The following is a 23,110-nucleotide window of genomic DNA, read 5'->3' on the forward strand; positions in this document are numbered from 1 at the left end:
GACCTTCAGTATCTGTATTACTTGTTTTGCCTCATATATATCTTGATACAAAAATCTTTTGATTTCTGTGCCTACAATAAGGGTTTCTAGAATGATTTTCCCAGGTATATTGTATGCTGTGAACATGTATCACATTAACACCACTTGGTCGATGCCACTGCTGGTGGACGTTTCATCTCCGAGGGTAACACTAGCCCAGTAATCAGCACTTCTGTGTTGACATGCATATTACTTTTGCTTACATTACTTTTAGAGGTATAACTGTTTATGTCGAATCTTAATGTACTGTATCATCGATAGCTATTTTTTTTCTCAGTTTCAACTCATATGTGTGAACTGAATTAATTATTTTTTTGATAAAAGACCAATTGTTTTCTTTGATGAATAGAGTTTACTGAGTCAAGAAACTAGATTTTTTTCAGGAAACTCAAACAATTGTTTTTTCTTGAAATGTGTGCGCTGCAGTTGTTTTTCTGTGTTAGCCTAGTGTTATATTGTCGTGTAATATAGTCTCATAAATTTACTACCAGATGGGGTATGCTAAAATATGCTTGATCCAGTTGGTCGTTATTGAAGCTAATTATGATATCTTTAAATGTTAAAAGATGTACATTTTTTTGTATTTAAAAAAACTATTATTGGTAGTATGTATTGCGTATATTTATATTCATGTTACTGTTGACATTTTCTTTTTTTTCACAATTATAATTGATAATGTAAATGAAAAAAACATATACATATATAATAAACAAATTATTCAAATATACCTCCGAATTCTGTATATCGTTTTGATTTATATTGATAAAAACACCATGATTTATGTAGGCGCCAGCGTCAAAAATGAACAATGTATACAATTTATTTGGTAAAGCCGTCCATGTTATTGTTGGAAAGTTCTGTACATCCCATGGGCGAGTGTTTTCCGACAGTAAAGGCTCAAGTTTAAACGTCTTTGATTCAGTCACCGAGTATGTATTTCCACAGCTTTGGTATGACCCTGAAATGTTACAAATTGTTTTACTAAACATGTAAATAGAATTATTAAAACCTTATAGATCTAATAGAAATAGTTTTTAACTTAAGGAATATCAAAGTATATACTGAATTTCATAGATGTTTTTTCCTTATTAAATAAATATCATGATTTAGTGCAAATGTATGCCTAGTCTTGCAATCATTTTTTTTAATGAATTTTGATTGTCATTCGTTTGAGAAGTATACAATGAAGCTTCCTGTGAAAATGTAACAATCTCTCTTACAACTTGTAAAAATATTTGTAACCCTCCTTTTCGATTTATTTTAGATTATGTGAACTATAGAACCATTTTTGTTATTTGTGTTTTTTGTTTGTTTGTTGTTATCAACTATGTTAATATTTCATGATGTTTTGGGAACTGGAACACCCACTTTTTAAAAATGGCTGATTATGTGCCTCTTCTTATTCCAATAAAGTTAATTGTTCAGTAAAATTTAAATTTACTACCTACCTGTTGGTGATTGATACATTATATGTAGGTATTGTTTCAGTGGATTCACGGTCAAATTCCAGTTCAATCCATACATTGTGTTAAGTAGACTGTGTGGTGTGTAAGGCTGTTGTATGACTGTGCAGTAAGGTGCGTCAAATGGATTGGGTCCACAAATACTCGCCCAATTACTTCCAAACCAGAATGCACTCTTGTCGTTAGCCTTGTGCCATATACCATCCAAACAATACCTAAGAGCGTTCTTTATGTTAGCAGGGGAGCAGTCATTTGATGCTGTAAATAGCAAAATAGAAAATATTTAGCAAACTATAATAATATTTTTGTACAGATGCCGTTATAATGAAGAAATTTTGTGCACAATTATTGAAAAACTAGAGTTAGGAGTCCAAGGAATATTTTGTTAAACATACTAACCAGTACCATTTCACGTATAAAACTTAGAATGGGTCCCCAGTACGTCGGTGCATCACTCGCGCTATCATTTTCTATGTTCAATGGACCGTGATATTGGGATAAAAAAATCTTATTTGGCATTAAAATTAGAAAGATCATATCAAAGGGAACATGTGTACTAAGTTTCAGGTTGATTGGACATCAACTTCATCAAAAACTACCTCGACCAAAAACTTTAACCTGAAGCGGGACGAACGAACAGACGCACAGACCAGAACACATATTGCACCTTTACTATCGTAGGTGTGACATAAAAATCAGTGTCAATTCCTATACGAACATAGATTTTTGTCACTTTTGTTCAAGATTTTACCTATTTTGTTATGCATTTCCTTCAACTGTAATGTTGTTTTTATTTAAATATTAACATCATATATATTCAACAGCGTCTCGGTTGTGATTCATTTTTGTGTTTAAGAAAGTGTAAATAAGCATCGGCTTTGTGTCGGAAAACATAATTTGTCTTTTTTCGGCATGTTTCCTTTTGACCGTATAATGTGTCACTTTCTGAGCATCCTTTCTATTGATGTTGCAAACTTTTTAAGATACTTTTTTCTTGATTAATAATTGACCATATATCATTTAATAAACAACATTTTAAACTTGAAATTTAAAGATTCAACTATAAAAAAAGTGCCGTTAAGTGTATTTAACCGTTAAAATAAAAGAATCCTTGCTAAATCAAGTACAAATGATTATTAAATTTGTTATGATATGTTGTTTTTGGTTTTTTCAATAAAATTCCGCCTGTGTTAAAGAATTTAAAACACACTACACTTTACAATACCTGTAACTGGACATGGATTAGCGTAACCATTTATATTGTTGCATACACTGTCCGGATCGTCTCCCCTGTTGACATACGTATACCGGATGTATTCATCAGTTGTTGCTTGAAACCACGTGGAACCAACAAGCTTCAAATTGGAACCATCAACAAAGCGTGTTATGTTGAATAAACATCTGGAAAGTGAATGCGGGTCAATATTTAACGTATGATTGTTATTATCACTAATGTCTTAATAAATGCAGCAGTTGTAAATCACGTGCAACAAGTCAGTATTTCATATATTATATCACCCATTGCATCAAGACTTAATAATCTGTCTCTTGGTGTTTATTTTGTACATTTCATGTTTCCCTTGTATCGTTTTCTTTTTTTTTTCTTTTTTTTTTTTAAACCACTCCGTGTTAAAAAAAAGATAAAACAGTGGAAATGAGGAACATAAAAAATGGGACGGGTAAATTATGGACACAGGAGTGAGAAAGATTTGGTCGGCTTGTGTATCGATTTTGAGGACGTTACTTATTAATAATTAATCCATTTCAGCTTGCAAATACTTTTTAATTTCAAGGAAGATAAATATGTTTTTATATGTCCAATTGAATATATAGATTCATACATGCTTTTACGCCCGTTATGTACGAGGGAACAATTTATTAACAAAACAAAAAACATAACCGTTTTAATCTGTAAGGTGAATTAATAAAACGTTATTGATTAAAATTGTTGACACAGAGATATATCTTTCCTGTAGCTAGTGTTGTTCGTAAAATACAAATGTTGCTACAGACATGGCAACACTTAAGTATCATCAGCTCAGTAAAGGAGAACATATATTGAGTAGAAACCAATTATACAGCGATGCACAACTTGATCCTAAACAAACATTAACGTTAGCTTTTTCGGTGGCTCCCTTTACAATATATAAGTTTGTAATTAGGTCAGTTTATTGGGTCCACTAGTGGTAGGTCAATTATATTGGAGTTGTATCTCATTTTCATTTAGTTTGATTGGCCAATCAATCAGTCATGGTTCATTTACCTCTGTACTGACATCATTTATAACAAAGCTTACTAAAATTGTTCGTTTATAAACTATGGTTTCTTCTCTCTTAGGCAAAGTTGACATTAGATGGATTTGGTTATACTTTGTTTATAGTATTTTTGTCAAAAGCTCTTCAACTGTTTCGGAACTTATACATCCTCTGCTTTAAAACATTCGGCTTTCAGCGTTCCGGATGAAGAACAATGCAGGAAAGCGCGTCGAAAGCATAAATTAATTTAATGTGTTGTTTTCATTCTTTGATCATGTATCCTATACATCGTATTCAGAGTCAATGAACCATGACTGATGGTACAGAGCCATATACTCTCCGTCGTAATGAGATACGTGCATGTCAAAGCTTATACAACTGCAAAGCAAACCATTAACTTTTTACCTATCATAAGTGGTTCCACTAAAATGATCATGATACTTAAAATTTAACATGAAGACATACAAAAAACGTCAATGAGCAATAACTAAAGGATACATTCTTACTAATATCGACGGAAAATGAGATATGCTAGTGCTAGACTCCTGACTGTCAATAAAGTTATCGTTCCCCTCGCCAGGTACACGCAGCAATTATAAAAAAAAACATGAATGAAGGGCGGGCAAAGTAATTCCTATCTAAATGAGATGTTCAAATATTAATACAACTAAATTTCAAATACAATTGACCTATCACTAGTGGCTCCCCATACACTGATCTAAACACAAATTTATATAATAACATATAACGACGCCGCCGAAAAACAACATTAATGTATGTATAGAATCAAAGTGTGGCATCTAAAAATTATGTTTGCTATACAATTTATGTTTATAATTCATCATGTATGATTATTGAACAGCAAGTAGGTTTTTTTTCCTTTATATTTCCTCTATATACGTTTACTGTGACGTTACTAGTGAATTCATATATAATATTTACGGCTCATTAAGATGCATGTACTGTAACTTCATATTTAGACAAATAATTCTTACCGACCATCTATTCCAGCAGAACACCCTTGTGTTAGAAAGGATTGAGTGTCAACTTTGTTCAGCATTGACGTCTGTGTATACAACAAAAAGATGTAGGTGTGGTTAACATAATCAGGTGGTGCTGGACCTAGGTACGATCGGATTATGTCTCCAGATGCAATATCACTCCCGTTGATATTAGTAACGAGCATGTGCATAAGAGGTAAATCAGGAGTTCCGGCTGCTGGGTATGGAACAGATATGTCGACACATAGTAACGTATAACGTACATCTGAAACATATTTATTATTATTTAGTTGTTTTCCGCTTGAAATCATCCATGTTATCTACGCCGCTGTTGCTAAATATAAAGTATTCGAAATACTATGTGTTTGTTTTTCTTCTGTTTGTCGTTTGTCTTTATGACCCTGATGTCATTATTTTGTGTTCGATTATGGTTTTATATTTCACCCTTGGTACCCTTTCCCTCTAATTGGTTTTTGGGTCTTTTTCGAAAACATTTGCACATATGCCAATACACTGACAGTGTACACATTAACGATTCATTATATACGTGTATTATAAGTGTGCATATCTGACTTACGCTATGATAGTTTATATTCATAAAACCATGCAAGTACAAAGGTTACAGAGAAGTTAAAAAATAATATACATAAAAATAAAAAATGCATTAAAAATGCATAAAATTCAACATTTCGGATGAGAAATTACCATTAAGATGTCATCCGGCCTTTTGTTTGTAATTGGGTTGCTATCTTATTGATATAGAACCCATTTTCCCTTTGTTTTATGGTCAAGGTCGTTGTTCGAAGTCCTGTTCTTTTGTTATGTATAGACATCAGTTTAAAAAATTAATAAAAGGTATTGAAATTAAAGATTGGGTTGTTTAAATGTTTACTTTACAAGTGTTTGCTCTTGATTCGTGATGTCCCTTTAAAATGACCCTACAATTCGTTATAATTTTACATTAAAAGGTAAGAGACTTTCCGATTTACCCAGTTGTGTTAAATCTTATGCATTAGTACTATTCCAATGGAAAGTGTTGATTTAACTTAACAATAGGTACATTATCAAATATTTACTAGTCACGTTATATTGACAACGAAGTTATTAAAAGGTGCGAAACAAAAGGCGTGTAGTACATTCGCACTATGGTGATCTTGTAAATAATTACAAATAAAAGGTTGCGCTATATGATTATCGACCACCAAAATCGGGAAAAAGGTTGTAATACACTTGCTTGAATTTGGTGCGACTGTCATATAAGTGAGCGGATTAGCTAGCTATAAAACCAGGTTATGTCCACTATTTTCTACATAAGAAAATGGCTGTACCAAGTCAGGAATATGACGGTTGATATCCATTCGTTTGTAAATTGATGTGTTTTAGCGTTTGATTTTGCCATATGATTAGGGACGTTTTGCTAGGTTGTACACAAACGTTTTATTGTACCGGTGTTAGATATTCAAAGTACTGTAAACCAACTAGTTTTCGCGAGCGATTGATATTCATCACTTTAAATCGTCGCAAACATGTAGAACTTAGATCTTTTTTAATTACCTACAATGAACATCTAGTAAATTTTGCACATCGCAAAATGAAATCGCTTCGAAATTGACTAGGAAGGACTGAACCCTAAAATAAAGTATCCGCGAAAATAAGTTGGTTCACAGTGTTCTTATTAGGCTAGAAAAACAATGTAGTTAGAAGAACGACAAATGTCATAACAAATAATTCACTTGGGTTATAGATAAATCATACATGTATGTATGTAAAATCCCTTAGAAATAAAGAAACCATTACAATAGTACCTGTGTTTCCTGAAGGCATGAAAAGTAAACCCTCTCTCAGAAGAGTCATAGTTAATGTTGCCTCACTTCTCGCGTGAGCTGGACTGATATAGCCATCTCCAATTGGATTCAGCTTAGCTGTATGTTCTCTAAATTATATTTTCACAATATATTGTCAATAATAAACAAATGGTATAATACATGAAATTTTACATGCATAACTTTAAAAATTGCAAGACAAAACTAAACTTGAGGAAAAGGCATCAAATATAAGTGGTTAACCACGACACACCATTAAAATGTAGCACACACAAACAACGACCTATAATATAATGATGACCATATGCATGTCTTGGTACAGAGCATTTTAAGAAGAAAAAATGGTGGGTTGAACCAGGTTTTGTGCAATGCCAAACATCCCGCTTTTATGGCAACATATAAAACTGAGAAACACACGGATAATAGCTCAGAAAATGTACCAAATTCAAAAATTAAAACGCCAGACGAGCTCTTCGTCCACACAAGCCCCACCAGTAACGCGCAGATGAAAATATTTCGAAAACCAAAACAAGTACAAAGTTGAAAAGCACTGAGAACCAAAAGTTCCAAAACGTTGTGACCAATAAATTCATTTTCATAAATTTGTTACATTTAGCATGTTTAGAATAAATCATCACGAGAATTTCATCAACAAAAACACAGCATTTAACATCTTTTGTATTTCAACATTTTTATGACACTAATTCGGAAATAAAAATATACACAAATTATATCGAAAAATGTTGACAGTCATCGAAGTCATTCCTTATTTCAGACGAAAAGCTAATTGTACATTGTTTACAAGTAATCTTAAAAAAGTGACAGAAGGTCATGGTGATTTATTTGACCATAACGTTATTTAATGGAAACACATATCCCCTGATTTGTCCTCGATAAATATACTTACTGATATCTATAACTTGTGCAACATGAATCAAAATTTAAAGCTGTTGTGTGAAGACTGATGTCTAATGACATGGACAAATCAACATCATCAGGTATAAAACTTACTTTCTTCTTTTTTAAAGCTGAAACATTATAGAATAATTTCATTTTGTGTGGAACACGTCTTCTGATTGGCTAAAAGTTTTTTTTTTTAGATCTCAGACATATTTTTGAAATGTGATAGTGACGTCATCAACATTGTTTCTTGATTTATTCTTCAAAAATTAAATTTAGAACTAAATTATACTGAATTACTGTGATATTTGTGTCTAGCTATTGGAATAGAATAAATAATCCAGAGATGTGGAAAATGAAGAAAAACACGGAGTCACTTTTCTTATCCTGGGCATCCTTTCTGTGTATGTCGGAAAAATACATTTTTCATCAACTAATATTTATACCATGTTTCAATCACTCAATATACAATAAAACATCTGGAACTTGAAATCGTATGAATAAACAATAAATAGTAAGTGCCGTTAACATCATCGCTATCTTCTTCAATACACAGTAAAATATTTCATTTCAAAAGCAAACAAAAATTTACCAACAACCTTTTGGTGACGCGGCAGTCAGCGGTCTGAAGTCCACGTATTGCTCTTTTTTTTTTTAAGAAAGCAACTTTTTTATACATAATATATATGAACTTACCTTCAGTTACCATGTTTGGACAGTTGTTAATGAGACCGACGTTGACAAAATACTGGACAGAATATGGATCTTTAACAGCTGTTAGCCAATTCATCGCTATCGGTCCTGTAGCAATAAATATATAATATTGTATGAAATGTGAAACAGTAAAAACTAATTAATATTTGACCAATGATCGAGCCTGGGCTTCCTTTCAGAAAAAAATCTTACGACTACAATTAAGGTGGTAGATAACACTACAAGAAGATAACTCCGTAAAAAATCAGCATTATATTGCTAAGGAAATGTCATGTTTTCCAATATTCAAATTGCTATAAATCCAATGACACTTGTCCGATAAAGTGTGTTGTTTCTTTTTTTTTTTCTTTTTTATATTTTAGTAAAACAGTGAAAGTGAATATTCTGTCAAAATTTCATACTTAAGAAACGACAACTCGACAAAAGAGCAAAAACAGCCGAAAGCCACCACAGCCAGAAAATCACGCACCGGAGGAGGGCTTCAGTTGGTCCCTAAACAAATATATGTACTAGTTCATTAAAAAATGGAGGTCATACCAAAGTCAATAATATAATTATAAATGAACTAAAATTAAAAATCATACAAGACTAAGAAAGCGGGGTTAAATATGTTTTGTGAGTAAGCAACCCCCTCCCAAGTACCTCTATTCATTATACAAAAAACAGACACACAACAATAAAGTCTTAGACATTGACATTTCAATAAGTTACGTACAAGTCCCTATTGCGTTGACATGAGAAATTTGCATTACTACGTGCATTCACCGTGCGTGTATCGTCTTTGCGTTTATCGTGCGTGTGGTCAGCTTGAATTTTTAAAAGGTCTGTACATCTGTTCTTACGGCTACATTTTTTTCATATATATGATATTATCTTTCCTCCTATACATTTCTAGGAATATGAGTGGTTAAAAGTGACCGCGTAGAGACTGTATATATTACAAATTAGGTTAGAAGGGAGGCGGGGCTTATTTCATTTACGGTTTATAGTAGTGGTGTAACGTCCCTTTTAATTCCATATTAGGTTAAAAGGGAGGATGAACGTATTTCATTACACGGTTAGTAGTGGTGTAACGTCCCTTTTTAAAAACAAAACGGTACTAAGAAAAAAACTTAAAGGTTTTAACAGACGAAGAAATTGATGACGAAGATTGAAATAAATTCATAAAACACATTACAACCTAACAAGTTGTCATTGTTGGCATCTGGTTTTGTAGGATGAATGGAAGTAGTTTCTTAATGCTAACAGTATTTAAGACTTGTTCATTTTGATAGGTCACAATTTTAAATTTCACACGTCATGATAGTTGGTTAGATAAATGCGTTACATGGTGTGCTAGTGCCGTAATACGGTATATATATGGGGTCAGTAAATTCCATATGGGCATTCGAGCTTCGATCTCACCCCATATGGAATTTACTGACCCCATATATACCGTATCAGGTCACTACCACGTTACGTAACTAATATTATCCATTTAGCCTGATACTAACAATATAAACACTTGTGATCTAACCAATGTCGACAGCATTACCTAATCGTTTTAAGGGTCATTTCACAATCCCTATAACACAGAGTAGGCAGACAAAAGACGTAGTGCAAATGTATATACCTGTTAAATCAAGCTCCTCAAATGCGTCTGTAGTGTTATAGGCCGTTGATACCATAGTCTGCTTCAGTTTTTTATTCCATTCGTTGGTTAAAACAATTTTATTTTTCTGCTCGAATAACATAAACACGTAGACATTTTCTCTTACAGTTGGATTTTTAGGTCCATGGTAAGGTACGATAGCCTAAAAATTAAAATATGAAAAAAGGAAAAAAGTATAATTAGTTTTTGTCTCAAAGATTGACAAATAATTGTTTAACGTCCAGTGGCAAATTAAACGATATATTCAGGAAAGGAATATGATTAAATGATATGAATATAAACTTTGTTCTGTACTAGACCAAAACGCTGATCAGAATGTGTAGTATGCTGGGTCACGATACACAATGTAATATTCCAGAAGGACAGGTCACCCTACTAATCTGACACATTATTCTGACTACAAGTCAATCTGTCTTTCATCCTATTCTTAAATGCCTCTTGCTTAGCCAGAAGGTGACCAGTTCTTCAGAACCATCTTTTTTGTCGGTTAAAGCTTTTGATTAGGGACATATTGATGGATCTTCCTTTTTATGTTGCTTAGAACACTCCATCCCCCTTTTTACATGGTTCGATCCATCCCTGCCATAATTAGCTAATTTATTTTTTACTTTTACCTGTCACTTTCGGAAAAAGTTGTCATTACAAAAGCCAGTATTACTTTGACAGGGTTGATGTAATTCCTCTATCGCAGCTATTCGCCTTTTGTAGTTTTGCCTTAATGTCAGCAGGATATTCTTTAAATCTACACTTTGTTGAATTGTCCCGCCATTATAATTTAAAACAAGAATGTGTCCCAAGTACACGGATGCCCCATCCACACTATTATTTCTATATACAGTGGACCCTGAAAATGGGGTAAAATCTCTAATTTGGCAAAAAAATTGGAAAGATCATATAATAGGAAATATGTTTACTAAGTTTCAAGTTGATTTGACTTCAACTTCATAAAAAACTACCTCGACCTGAAGCGGGACGAACGGACGCACAGACCAGAAAACATTATGTCCATAAATAGGATATGAAAAGTCACTGTGACATTAGTATGGACATATTGACAATTGTATAACAGCACGATTAACAGAAAACAATCATGTCAGTTTGATATAGTTATGAAATATTCCTCCTGCAGTGGAAAGTTTAATAAGAGGCCTCAGTGCAGTAGGTGATGGTAGCGATTGGGCAAAGCAAATTATAAGTGGGGCCTAAAGGCAGTTTCAAAAGTAAGAAAATGCAATGTTTATGTAAAACTAAAAAATAATTACCTCTGCATTCTGTATATCATTCTGATTTATATTGATATAAAGTGCATGAGCTATGAAGGAGCCAGTGTCAAAAATGTACAATGTATACAATTTATTCGGTAAAGCCGTCCAAGTTACTGTTGGAATATTCCGTGCTTCCCATGGGTGTATGTTTTTGGACTGTAAAGGTTGTAGTTCAAATGTCTTTGATTCAGTCACTGTGTATGTGTTTCCACAGCTTGGGTAAGTTCCTGAAACATTGTTTTTTGTTATATAAATATGTAAATGATATTCATTAAACTTTAATGATCCCAACAGACAAGTAGTTTTAATTTATAAGTATTACCAAACTGCATGATCAATTTCCCTGACGTCTTTTGTTTACTAGTATTTGAATACAATCATTATTACATGTAAATATTTGACAAGTGCACCCATTTTGCTATCAATTTTTATAGATGAAGGATCAAATTGTCGATTGTTTGAGTAACAGGGGGGATCCAGCAAATTCAACACAAAAGGGAGAGGTTCTCAACGGGAAGAAAAAAGGGGGGAGTTTAACCATATGTCCCCATTCAAATTCATTGATCTTTTACAGAAAGGGGGTTCAAACCTCCAGACCCCCCCCCCTCCTTTTTTGGATCTGCCACTGAGCAGTACAGCTTTCAACACTTTCTTACTTCCGTTAAATGAATGTTACAATCTCCTTTCAATACAAATATGTGATATGTGACAGTATGCATTAGCGGATCCGACGTGAGGGAGGGAGCTCCGGGGCTTCGTCCACTCTTTTTTTTATATTTTTTTTTTTTTTCATTTGAACTTTTACTTTTTTTAAATTATTTAAAGGTTTCATGATGTTCCGGGGGTTGTAACCCATCTCCCTTTTTTAATTGCCTGGATCCGCGCCGTTATTAAATCAATAATATAAAGTCAAAGTGGTCAGTAAAATGAAAATTAACTATCTATACCTGTGGGTGTTTGATACGTAACATCTAAGTACTGTTTCAGTGGATTCACGGTCAAATTCCAGTTCAATCCATAGACCCTGTTCAGTAGACTTTGTGGTGTATACGGCTGTTGTATGACGGTACAGTAAGGGGCGGCGAATGGGTTATATCCACAAATACTCGCCCAATTACTTCCGTACCAGAATGCACTCTTGTCGTTAGCCTTGTGCCATATACCATCCAAACAATACCGAAGAGCGTTCTTAATGTTAGCAGGGGAGCAGTCATTTGATGCTGTAAATAGGATTATAGAAAATATTTAGCAAACTATAATAATATTTGTGTACAGATGCCGTTATAATGAAGAAATTTTGTGCACAATTGTTGAAAAACTAGAGTTAGGAGTCCAATGAATATTTTGTTAAACATACTAACCAGTACCATAACACGTATAAAACTTAGAATGTGTCCCCAGTACATCGGTGCCCCACTCGCGCTATCATTTTCTATGTTCAATGGACCGTGACATTGGGATAAAAAAATCTTATTTGGCATTAGAATTAGAAAGATCATATCATAGGGAACATCTGTACTAAGTTTCAGGTTGATTGGACATCAAATTCATCAAAAATGACCTCAACCAAAAACTTTAAACTGAAGCGGGACGAACGAACAGACGGACAGACGGATGGACGCACAGACCAGAACACATAATGCACCTTTACTACCGTAGGGTGTGACATAAAAATCAGTGTCAATTCCTATACGAACATAGATTTTTGTCACTTTTGTTCAAGATTTTACCTATTTTGTTATGAATTTTCTTCAACTGTAATGTTGTTTTTATTTAAATATTAACATCATATATATTCAACAGCGTCACGGTTGTGATTCATTTTTGTGTTTTAAGAAAGTGTAAATAAGCATCGGCTTTGTGTCGTAAAACATAATTTGTCTTCTTTTGGCATGTTTTCTGTTGACCGTATAATGTGTCTCTTTCTAAGCATCCTTTCTGTTGATGTTGCAAACTTTTTAAGATACTTTTTTCTTGATTAATAATTGACCATGTATCATTTAATAAACAACATTTTAAACTGGAAATTTAAAGATTCAACTATAAAAAAAGCGCCGTTAAGTGTATTTAACCGTTAAAATAAAAGAATCCTTGCTAAATCAAGTACAAATGATTATTAAATTTGTTATGAAAATTTGTGTTTTTGGTTTTTTTCAATAAAATTCCGCCTGTGTTAAAGAATTTAAAACACACTACACATTACAATACCTGTAACTGGACATGGATTAGCGTAACCATTTATATTGTTGCATACACTGTCCGGATCGTCTCCCCTGTTGACATACGTATACCGGATGTATTCATCAGTTGTTGCTTGAAACCACGTGGAACCAACAAGCTTCAGATCGGAACCATCAACAAAGCGTGTTATGTTGAATAAACATCTGGAAAGTGAATGCGGGTCAATATTGAACGTATGATTGTTTTTATCACTAATATCTTAATAAATACAGCAGTTGTAAATCACGTGCAACAAGTCAGTAATTCATATATTCTATCACCCATTGCATCAAGACTGAATAATCTGTCACTTGGTGTTTATTTTGTGCATTTCATGTTTCCCTTGTATCGTTTTATTTATTTATTATTTTTTTTTAAACCACTCCGTGTTAAACAAAAAAGATAAAACAGTGGAAATGAGGAAAATAAAAAATTGGACGGGTAAAATATGGACACAGGAGTCAGAAAAATTTGATCGGCCTGTGTATCGATTTTAAGGAGGTTACTTATTAATAATTAATCAATTTCAGCTTTCAAATACTTTTTAATTTCAAGGAAGATAAATATGTTTTTATATGTCCAATTGAATATATAGATTCATACATGTTTTTACGCCCGTTATGTACGAGAGAATAATTTATTAACAGAACAAAAAATATAACCGTTTTAATCTGTAAGGTGAATTAATAAAACGTTATTGATTAAAATTGTTGACACAGAGATATATCTTTCCTGTAGCTAGTGTTGTTCGTAAAATACAAATGTTGCTGCAGACATGGCAACACTTAAGTATCATCAGCTCAGTAAAGGTGAACATGTTTTGAGTAGAAACCAATTATACAGCGATGCACAACTGGATCATTAACATTCATTACTGTGACGTTGCTAGTGAACCCATATGTAATATTTACGGCTAATTAAGATGCATGTACTGTAACTTCATATTTAGAAAAATAATTCTTACCGACCATCTATTCCAGCAGAACACCCTTGTGTTAGATAGGATTGAGTGTCAACTTTGTTCAGCATTGAAGTCTGTGTATACAACAAAAAGATGTAGGTGTGGTTAACATAATCAGGTGGTGCTGGACCTAGGTACGATCGGATTATGTCTCCAGATGCAATATCACTTCCGTTGATATTAGTAACGAGCATGTGCATAAGAGGTAAATCAGGAGTTCCGGCTGCTGGGTATGGAACAGATATGTCGACACATAGTAACGTATAACGTACATCTGAAACATATTTATTATTATTTAGTTGTTTTCCGCTTGAAATCATCCATGTTATCTATGCCACTGTTGCTAAATATAAAGTATTCGAAATACTATGTGTTTGTTTTTCTTCTGTTTGTCGTTTGTCTTTATGACCCTGATGTTATTATTTTGTGTTCGGTTATGGTTTTATATTTCACCCTTGGTACCCTTTCCCTCTAATTGGTTTTTGGGTCTTTTTCGAAAACATTTGCACATATGCCAATACACTGACAGTGTACACATTAACGATTCATTATATACGTGTATTATAAGTGTGCATATCTGACTTACGCTATGATAGTTTATATTCATACAAGAGTGCACACGCTGAAATGTCTCGCCTTCTATACTAATCATTGATATTATGTTGATAGTCCTAAATATAAAGCTAAGCTTTATTACAACTGTCACATAAACTTAACATTAACCAAGATAACTAAACAAAGACCAATGAACCTTGAAAAAGAGGTCCAGGTCAGATGAACCATGCCAGGCAGGCAGGTACAGCTAACAATGCTTCTATACAACATACATAGTTGACACATTACTTAAAGTTTAAGAAAAATAGACCAAAACACAAAAACTTAACACTGTGCAATGAACCGTGAAAATGAGGTCACTGTTAAATCAAACCTGCTCGACTGACATAAAGATCATAAAATATTTCCATACACCAAATATAGTTGACCTATGGCATATAGCATTAGAAAAACAGACCAAAACACAAAAATTTAACTATAACCACTGAACCATGAAAATGAGGTCAAGGTCAGCTGACACCTGCCAGTTGGACATGTACACCTTACAGTCCTTCCATACACCGAATATACTAGCCCTATTGCTTATAGTATCTGAGATATGGACTTGACCACCAAAACTTAACCTTGTTCACTGATTCATGAAATGAGGTCGAGGTCAAGTGAAAACTGTCTGACAGACACAAGGACCTTGCAAGGTACGCACATATCAAATATAGTTATCCTATTACTTATAATAAGAGAGAATTCAACATTACAAAAAAATTGAACTTTTTTTTCAAGTGGTCACTGAACCATGAAAATGAGGTCAAGGACATTGGACATGTGACTGACGGAAACTTCGTAACATGAAGCATCTATATACAAAGTATGAAGCATCCAGGTCTTCCACCTTCTAAAATATAAAGCTTTTAAGAAGTGAGCTAACGCCGCCGCCGCCGTAGCCGCCGCCGGATCACTATCCCTATGTCGAGCTTTCTGCAACAAAAGTTGCAGGCTCGACAAAAACCATGCAAGTACAAAGGTTACAGAGAAGTTAAAAAATAATATACATAAAAATAAAAAATGCATTAAAAATGCATAAAATTCAAAATTTCGGATGAGAAATTACCATTAAGATGTCATCCGGCCTTTTGTTTGTAATTGGGTTGCTATCTTATTGATATAGAACCCATTTCCCCTTTGTTTTATGGTCAAGGTCGTTGTTCGAAGTCCTGTTCTTTTGTTATGTATAGACATCAGTTTAAAAAATTAATAAAAGGTATTGAAATTAAAGATTGGGTTGTTTAAATGTTTACTTTTACAAGTGTTTGCTCTTGATTCGTGATGTCCCTTTAAAATGACCCTACAATTCGTTATAATTTTACTTTAAAAGGTAAGAGACTTTCCGATTTACCCAGTTGTGTTAAATCTTATGCATTAGTACTATTCCAATGGAAAGTGTTGATTTAACTTAACAATAGGTACATTATCAAATATTTACTAGTCACGTTATATTGACAACGAAGTTATTAAAAGGTGCGAAACAAAAGGCGTGTAGTACATTCGCACTATGGTGATCTTGTAAATAATTACAAATAAAAGGTTGCGCTATATGATTATCGACCACCAAAATCGGGAAAAAGGTTGTAATACACTTGCTTGAATTTGGTGCGACTGTCATATAAGTGAGCGGATTAGCTAGCTATAAAACCAGGTTATGTCCACTATTTTCTACATAAGAAAATGGCTGTACCAAGTCAGGAATATGACGGTTTATATCCATTCGTTTGATGTGTTTTAGCGTTTGATTTTGCCATATGATTAGGGACTGTCTGTGTTGAATTTTCCTTGGAGTTTAGTATTTTTGGGATTTTACGTTTTGCTAGGTTGTACACAAACGTTTTATTGTACCGGTGTTAGATATTCAAAGTACTGTAAACCAACTAGTTTTCACGAGCGATTGATATTCGTCACTTTAAATCGTCGCAAACATGTAGAACTTAGATCTTTTTTAATTAACTACAATGAACATCTAGTAAATTTGCACATCGCAAAATGAAATCGCTTCGAAATTGACTAGGAAGGACTGAACCCTAAAATAAAGTATCCGCGAAAATAAGTTGGTTCACAGTGTTCTTATTAGGCTAGAAAAACAATGTAGTTAGAAGAACGACAAATGTCATAACAAATAATTCACTTGGGTTATAGATAAATCATACATGTATGTATGTAAAATCCCTTAGAAATAAAGAAACCATTACAATAGTACCTGTGTTTCCTGAAGGCATGAAAAGTAAACCCTCTCTCAGAAGAGTCATAGTTAATGTTGCCTCACTTCTCGCGTGAGCTGGACTGATATAGCCATCTCCAATTGGATTCAGCTTAGCTGTATGTTCTCTAAATTATATTTTCACAATATATTGTCAATAATAAACAAATGGTATAATACATGAAATTTTACATGCATAACTTTAAAAATTGCAAGACAAAACTAAACTTGAGAAAAACGCATCAAATATAAGTGGTTAACCACGACACACCATTACAATGTAGCACACACAAACAACGACCTATAATATAATGATGACCATATGCATGTCTTGGTACAGAGCATTTTAAGAAGAAAAAATGGTGGGTTGAACCAGATTTTGTGCAATGCCAAACATCCCGCTTTTATGGCAACATATAAAACTGAGAAACACACGGATAATAGCTAAGAAAATGTACCAAATTAAAAAATTAAAACGCCAGACGAGCTCGTCGTCCACACAAGCCCCACCAGTAACGCGCAGATGAAAATATTTCGAAAACCAAAACAAGTACAAAGTTGAAAAGCACTGAGAACCAAAAGTTCCAAAACGTTGTGACCAATAAATTCATTTTCATAAATTTGTTACATTTAGCATGTTTAGAATAAATCATCACGAGGATTTCATCAACAAAAACACAGCATTTAACATCTTTTGTATTTCAACATTTTTATGACACTAATTTGGAAATAAAAATATACACAAATTATATCGAAAAATGTTGACAGTCATCGAAGTCATTCCTTATTTCAGACGAAAAGCTAATTGTACATGGTTTACAAGTAATCTTAAAAAAGTGACAGAAGGTCATGGTGATTTATTTGACCATAACGTTATTTAATGGAAACACATATCCCCTGATTTGTCCTCGATAAATATACTTACTGATATCTATAACTTGTGCAACATGAATCAAAATTTAAAGCTGTTGTGTGAAGACTGATGTCTAATGACATGGACAAATCAACATCATCAGGTATAAAACTTACTCTCTTCTTTTTTAAAGCTGAAACATTATAGAATAATTTCATTTTGTGTGGAACACGTCTTCTGATTGGCTAAAAGTTTGTTTTTTTTTAGATCTCAGACATATTTTTGAAATGTGATAGTGACGTCATCAACATTCTTTCTTGATTTATTCTTCAAAAATTAAATTTAGAACTAAATTATACTGAATTACTGTGATATTTGTGTCTAGCTATTGGAATACAATAAATAATCCAGAGATGTGGAAAATGTAGAAAAACACGGAGTCACTTTTCTTATCCTGAGCATCCTTTCTGTGTATGTCGGAAAAATACATTTTTCATTAACTAATATTTATACCATGTTTCAATCACTCAATATACAATAAAACATCTGGAACTTGAAATCGTATGAATAAACAATAAATAGTAAGTGCCGTTAACATCATCGCTATCTTCTTCAATACACAGTAAAATATTTCATTTCAAAAGCAAACAAAAATTTACCAACAACCTTTTGGTGACGCGGCAGTCAGCGGTCTTAAGTCCACGTATTGCTCTTTTTTTTTTTAAAGAAAGCAACTTTTTTATACATAATATATATGAACTTACCTTCAGTTACCATGTTTGGACAGTTGTTAATGAGACCGACGTTGACAAAATACTGGACAGAATATGGATCTTTAACAGCTGTTAGCCAATTCATCGCTATCGGTCCTGTAGCAATAAATATATAATATTGTATGAAATGTGAAACAGTAAAAACTAATCAATATTTGACCAATGATCGAGCCTGGGCTTCCTTTCAGAAAAAAATCTTACGACTACAATTAAGGTGGTAGATAACACTACAAGAAGATAACTCCGTAAAAAATCAGCATTATATTGTTAAGGAAATGTCATGTTTTCCAATATTCAAATTGCTATAAATCCAATGACACTTGTCCGATAAAGTGTGTTGTTTCTTTTTTTTTTCTTTTTTTATATTTTAGTAAAACAGTGAAAGTGAATATTCTGTCAAAATTTCATACTTAAGAAACGACAACTCGATCAAAGAGCAAAAACAGCCGAAAGCCACCACAGCCAGAAAATCACGCACCGGAGGAGGGCTTCAGTTGGTCCCTAAACAAATATATGTACTAGTTCATTAAAAAATGGAGGTCATACCAAAGTCAATAATATAATTATAAATGAACTAAAATTAAAAATCATACAAGACTAAGAAAGCGGGGTTAAATATGTTTTGTGAGTAAGCAACCCCTCCTAAATACCTCTATTCATTATACAAAAAACAGACACACAACAATAAAGTCTTAGACATTAAAATTTCAATAAGTTACGTACAAGTCCCTATTGCGTTGACATGAGAAATTTACATTACTTAGTGCATTCACCGTGCGTGTATCGTCTTTGCGTTTATCGTGCGTGTGGTCAGCTTGAATTTTAAAAGGTCTGTACATCTGTTCTTACGGCTACATTTTTTTCATATATATGATATTATCTTTCCTCCTATACATTTCTAGGAATAGGATTGGTTAAAAGCGACCGCGTAGAGACCGTATATATTCCAAATTAGGTTAGAAGGGGCTTATTTCATTCACGGTTAATAGTCACTGTGGTATAACGTTCCTTTTAATTCCATAATTTAGGTTAAAATGGAACCGGTTAAAATGGAGGATGGACGTATTTCATACACGGTTAGTAGTGGTGTAACGTCCCTTTTTAAAAACAAAACGGTACTAAGAAAAAAAACTAAAAGGTTTCAACAGACGAAGAAATTGATGACGAAGATTGAAATAAATTCATAAAACACATTACAACCTAACAAGTTGTTATTGTTGGCATCTGTTTTTGTAGGATCAATTGAAGTAGTTTCTTAATGCTAACAGTATTGAAGACTTGTTCATTTTAATAGGTCACAAGTCTAAAATTCGGTAAAATAAATGCGTTACATAGTGTGCTAGTGACGTAATACGGTATATATATGGGGTCAGTAAATTCCATATGGGGATTCGAGCTTCGATCTCACCCCATATGGAATTTACTGACCCCATATATACCGTATCAGGTCACTAGCACGTTATGTAACTAATATTATCCATGTAGCCCGATACTAAATATAAACACTTGTGATCTAACCAATTTCGACAGTATTAACTAATCGCTTAATGGGTCATTTCACAATCCCTATAACACAGAGTATAGGCAGACAAAGGAACAAACAAAAACCGTAGTGCAAATATATATACCTGTTAGATCAAGCTCCTCAAATGCGTCTGTAGTGTTATAGGCCGTTGATACCATAGTCTGCTTCAGTTTTTTATTCCATTCGTTGGTTAAAACAATTCTATTTTTCTGCTCGAATAACATGAACACGTAGACATTTTCTCTAACAGTTGGATTTTTAGGTCCATGGTAATGTACGATAGCCTAAAAATTAAAAAAAACCAAGTTATATTAAAAAAGGAAAAAAGTATAATTTGTTTTTGTCTCAAAAATTGACAAATAATTGTTTAACGTCCAGTGGCAAATTAAACGGAATATTCAGGATAGGAATATGATTAAATGATATGAATATAAACTCTGTTCTGTACTAGACCAAAACGCTGATCAGAATGTGTAGTATGCCGGGTCACGATACACAATGTAACATTCCAGAAGGACAGGTCACCCTACTAACCTGACACATTATTCTGACTACGAGTCAATCTGTCTTTCATCCTACTCTTAAATGCCTCTTGCTTAGCCAGAAGGTGACCATGTGTTCAGAATCATCTTTTTTTGTCGAGTAAAGCTTTTGATTAGGGACATATTGATGGATCTTCCTTTTTATGTTGCTTAGAACACTCCATCTCCCACCCGATCCACCCATGTCATAATTAGCTAATTTATTTTTTACTATTACCTGTCACTTTCGGAAAAAGTTGACATTACAAAAGCCAGTATTACTTTCACAGGGTTGATGTAATTCCTCTATCACAGCTATTCGCCTTTTGGAGTTTTGCCTTAATGTCAGCAGGATATTCTTTAAATCTACACTTTGTTGAATTGTCCCACCAATATATTTAAAAACATGAATGTGTCCCAAGTAAACGGATGCCCCATCCACACTATTATTTTCTATATACAGTGGACCGTGAAAATGGGGTAAAATCTCTAATTTGGCCAAAAAATTGGAAAGATCATATCATAGGGAATATGTTTACTAAGTTTCAAGTTGATTGGACTTCAACTTCATCAAAAACTACCTCGACCTGAAGCGGGACGAACGGGCGAACGGACGCACAGACCAGAAAACAATATGTCCATAAATGGGGTATGAGAAGTCACTGAGATATCAGTATGGACATATTGACAATCGTATAGCAGCACGATCAACAAAAAACAATGTCACTTTGATATAGTTATGAAATATTCCTCCTGCAGTGAAAAGTTTGATAAGAGGCTTCAGTGCAGCGGGTGATGGTAGCGATTGGGCAAAGCAAAATATTGGTAAGTGTGGTCTAAAGGCAGTTTCAAAAGTAAGAAAATGCAATATTTATGTAAAACTAATAAATAATTACCTCTGCATTCTGTATATCATTCTGATTTATATTGATATAAAGTCCATGTGCTATGGAGGAGCCAGTGTCAAAAATGTACAATGTATACAATTTATTCGGTAAAGCCGTCCAAGTTACTGTTGGAATATTCCGTGCTTCCCATGGGTGTATGTTTTTGGACAGTAAAGGTTGTAGTTCAAATGTCTTTGATTCAGTCACCGTGTATGTATTTCCACAGCTAGGGTAAGTTCCTGAAACATTGCTTTTTTTGTTATAAATATGTAATAAATGATATTCATTAAACTTTAATGATCCCAACAGACAAGTAGTTTTAATTTATAAGTATGATCAAACTGCATGATCAATTTCCCTGACGTCCTATGTTTATTTGAATAGAATCATGACTACATGTAAATATTTGACAAGTGCGCCCATCTTGCTATCAATTTTTATATATGAAGGATTAAATTGTCGATTGTTTGAGTAAAAGGGGGGATCCAGCAAATTAAAAAAAGGGGGGAGGTTCTCAACGGAAAGAAAAAAATGGGGGAGTTTAACCATATGTCCCCATTCAAATTCATTGATCTTTTACAAAAAGGGGGTTCAAACTTCCGGACCCCCCCCCCTCCTTTTTTGGATCTGCCACTGAGCAGTACAGCTTTCAACACTTTCTTACTTCCGTTAAATGAATGTTACAATCTCCTTTCAATACAAATATGTGATATGTGACATTATGCATTAGCGGATCCGACGGGAGGGAGGGAGCTCCGGGGCTTCGTCCACTCTTTTTGTTATTTTTGTGGGTTTATTTTTCATTTGAACATTTAGTGGTACCCTTTTTTCAATTTATCCATTACTTTTTTTAAATTATATAAAGGTTTCATGATGTTTCGGGGGTCGTAACCCCTCCCCCCTTTTTTAATTGGCTGGATCCGCGCCGTTATTATATCAATAATATAAAGTCAAAGTGGTCAGTAAAATGAAAATTAACTATCTATACCTGTGGGTGTTTGATACGTAACATCTAAGTACTGTTTCAGTGGATTCACGGTCAAATTCCAGTTCAATCCATAGACCCTGTTCAGTAGACTATGTGGTGTATACGGCTGTTGTATGACGGTACAGTAAGGGGCGGCGAATGGGTTATATCCACAAATACTCGCCCAATTACTTCCGTACCAGAATGCACTCTTGTCGTTAGCCTTGTTCCATATACCATTCAAACACGATTGGAGATTATCCTGTACATTAGCAGGGGAGCAGTCATCTGATAATGCTGAAAAAAACATTAGAAAAGTGCACTATATAAATTAGAGATGCAAGCAATAATAATGCAATGTGATAGATAAACGTTTTACACAACTGTGTACGTATGTTGTGTATTGTTAAAAGACTCATGTCGTGCTATTGCTTTATGTATATATAAAAAGGGAGAGTGAGTGTGCACCAACACAAAAAGTTGAACCAT

At 33.7% G+C, this 23,110-nt stretch overlaps 2 protein-coding genes across 2 annotated transcripts in view; both read right to left on the reverse strand.

The window, feature by feature from the left end:
• LOC139526915 (uncharacterized) overlaps positions 1–23,110 on the reverse strand; it is a 350,297-nt gene that overhangs the window by 78,079 nt on the left and 249,108 nt on the right. The window lies entirely within an intron of this gene.
• The window catches only part of LOC139526899 (uncharacterized), a 32,920-nt gene that overhangs the window by 7,029 nt on the left and 2,781 nt on the right, over positions 1–23,110 (reverse strand). The window contains exons 2-19 of the mRNA XM_071322048.1: positions 22,643–22,918; positions 21,664–21,893; positions 20,350–20,530; positions 18,713–18,817; positions 18,021–18,141; positions 17,096–17,223; positions 14,296–14,566; positions 13,320–13,495; positions 12,059–12,331; positions 11,109–11,338; positions 9,808–9,988; positions 8,178–8,282; positions 7,489–7,609; positions 6,564–6,691; positions 4,753–5,023; positions 2,728–2,903; positions 1,488–1,760; positions 768–997 (exon numbers count right to left, since the gene is read on the reverse strand). Coding sequence (XP_071178149.1) covers positions 768–997; positions 1,488–1,760; positions 2,728–2,903; positions 4,753–5,023; positions 6,564–6,691; positions 7,489–7,609; positions 8,178–8,282; positions 9,808–9,988; positions 11,109–11,338; positions 12,059–12,331; positions 13,320–13,495; positions 14,296–14,566; positions 17,096–17,223; positions 18,021–18,141; positions 18,713–18,817; positions 20,350–20,530; positions 21,664–21,893; positions 22,643–22,918 — 3,476 coding nt within the window. The remainder of the gene's footprint in view (positions 1–767; positions 998–1,487; positions 1,761–2,727; positions 2,904–4,752; positions 5,024–6,563; positions 6,692–7,488; positions 7,610–8,177; positions 8,283–9,807; positions 9,989–11,108; positions 11,339–12,058; positions 12,332–13,319; positions 13,496–14,295; positions 14,567–17,095; positions 17,224–18,020; positions 18,142–18,712; positions 18,818–20,349; positions 20,531–21,663; positions 21,894–22,642; positions 22,919–23,110) is intronic.

This window comes from Mytilus edulis, chromosome 6 (genome assembly GCF_963676685.1).
Source record: "Mytilus edulis chromosome 6, xbMytEdul2.2, whole genome shotgun sequence".
Classification (NCBI taxonomy): Eukaryota; Metazoa; Mollusca; class Bivalvia; order Mytilida; family Mytilidae; genus Mytilus; species Mytilus edulis.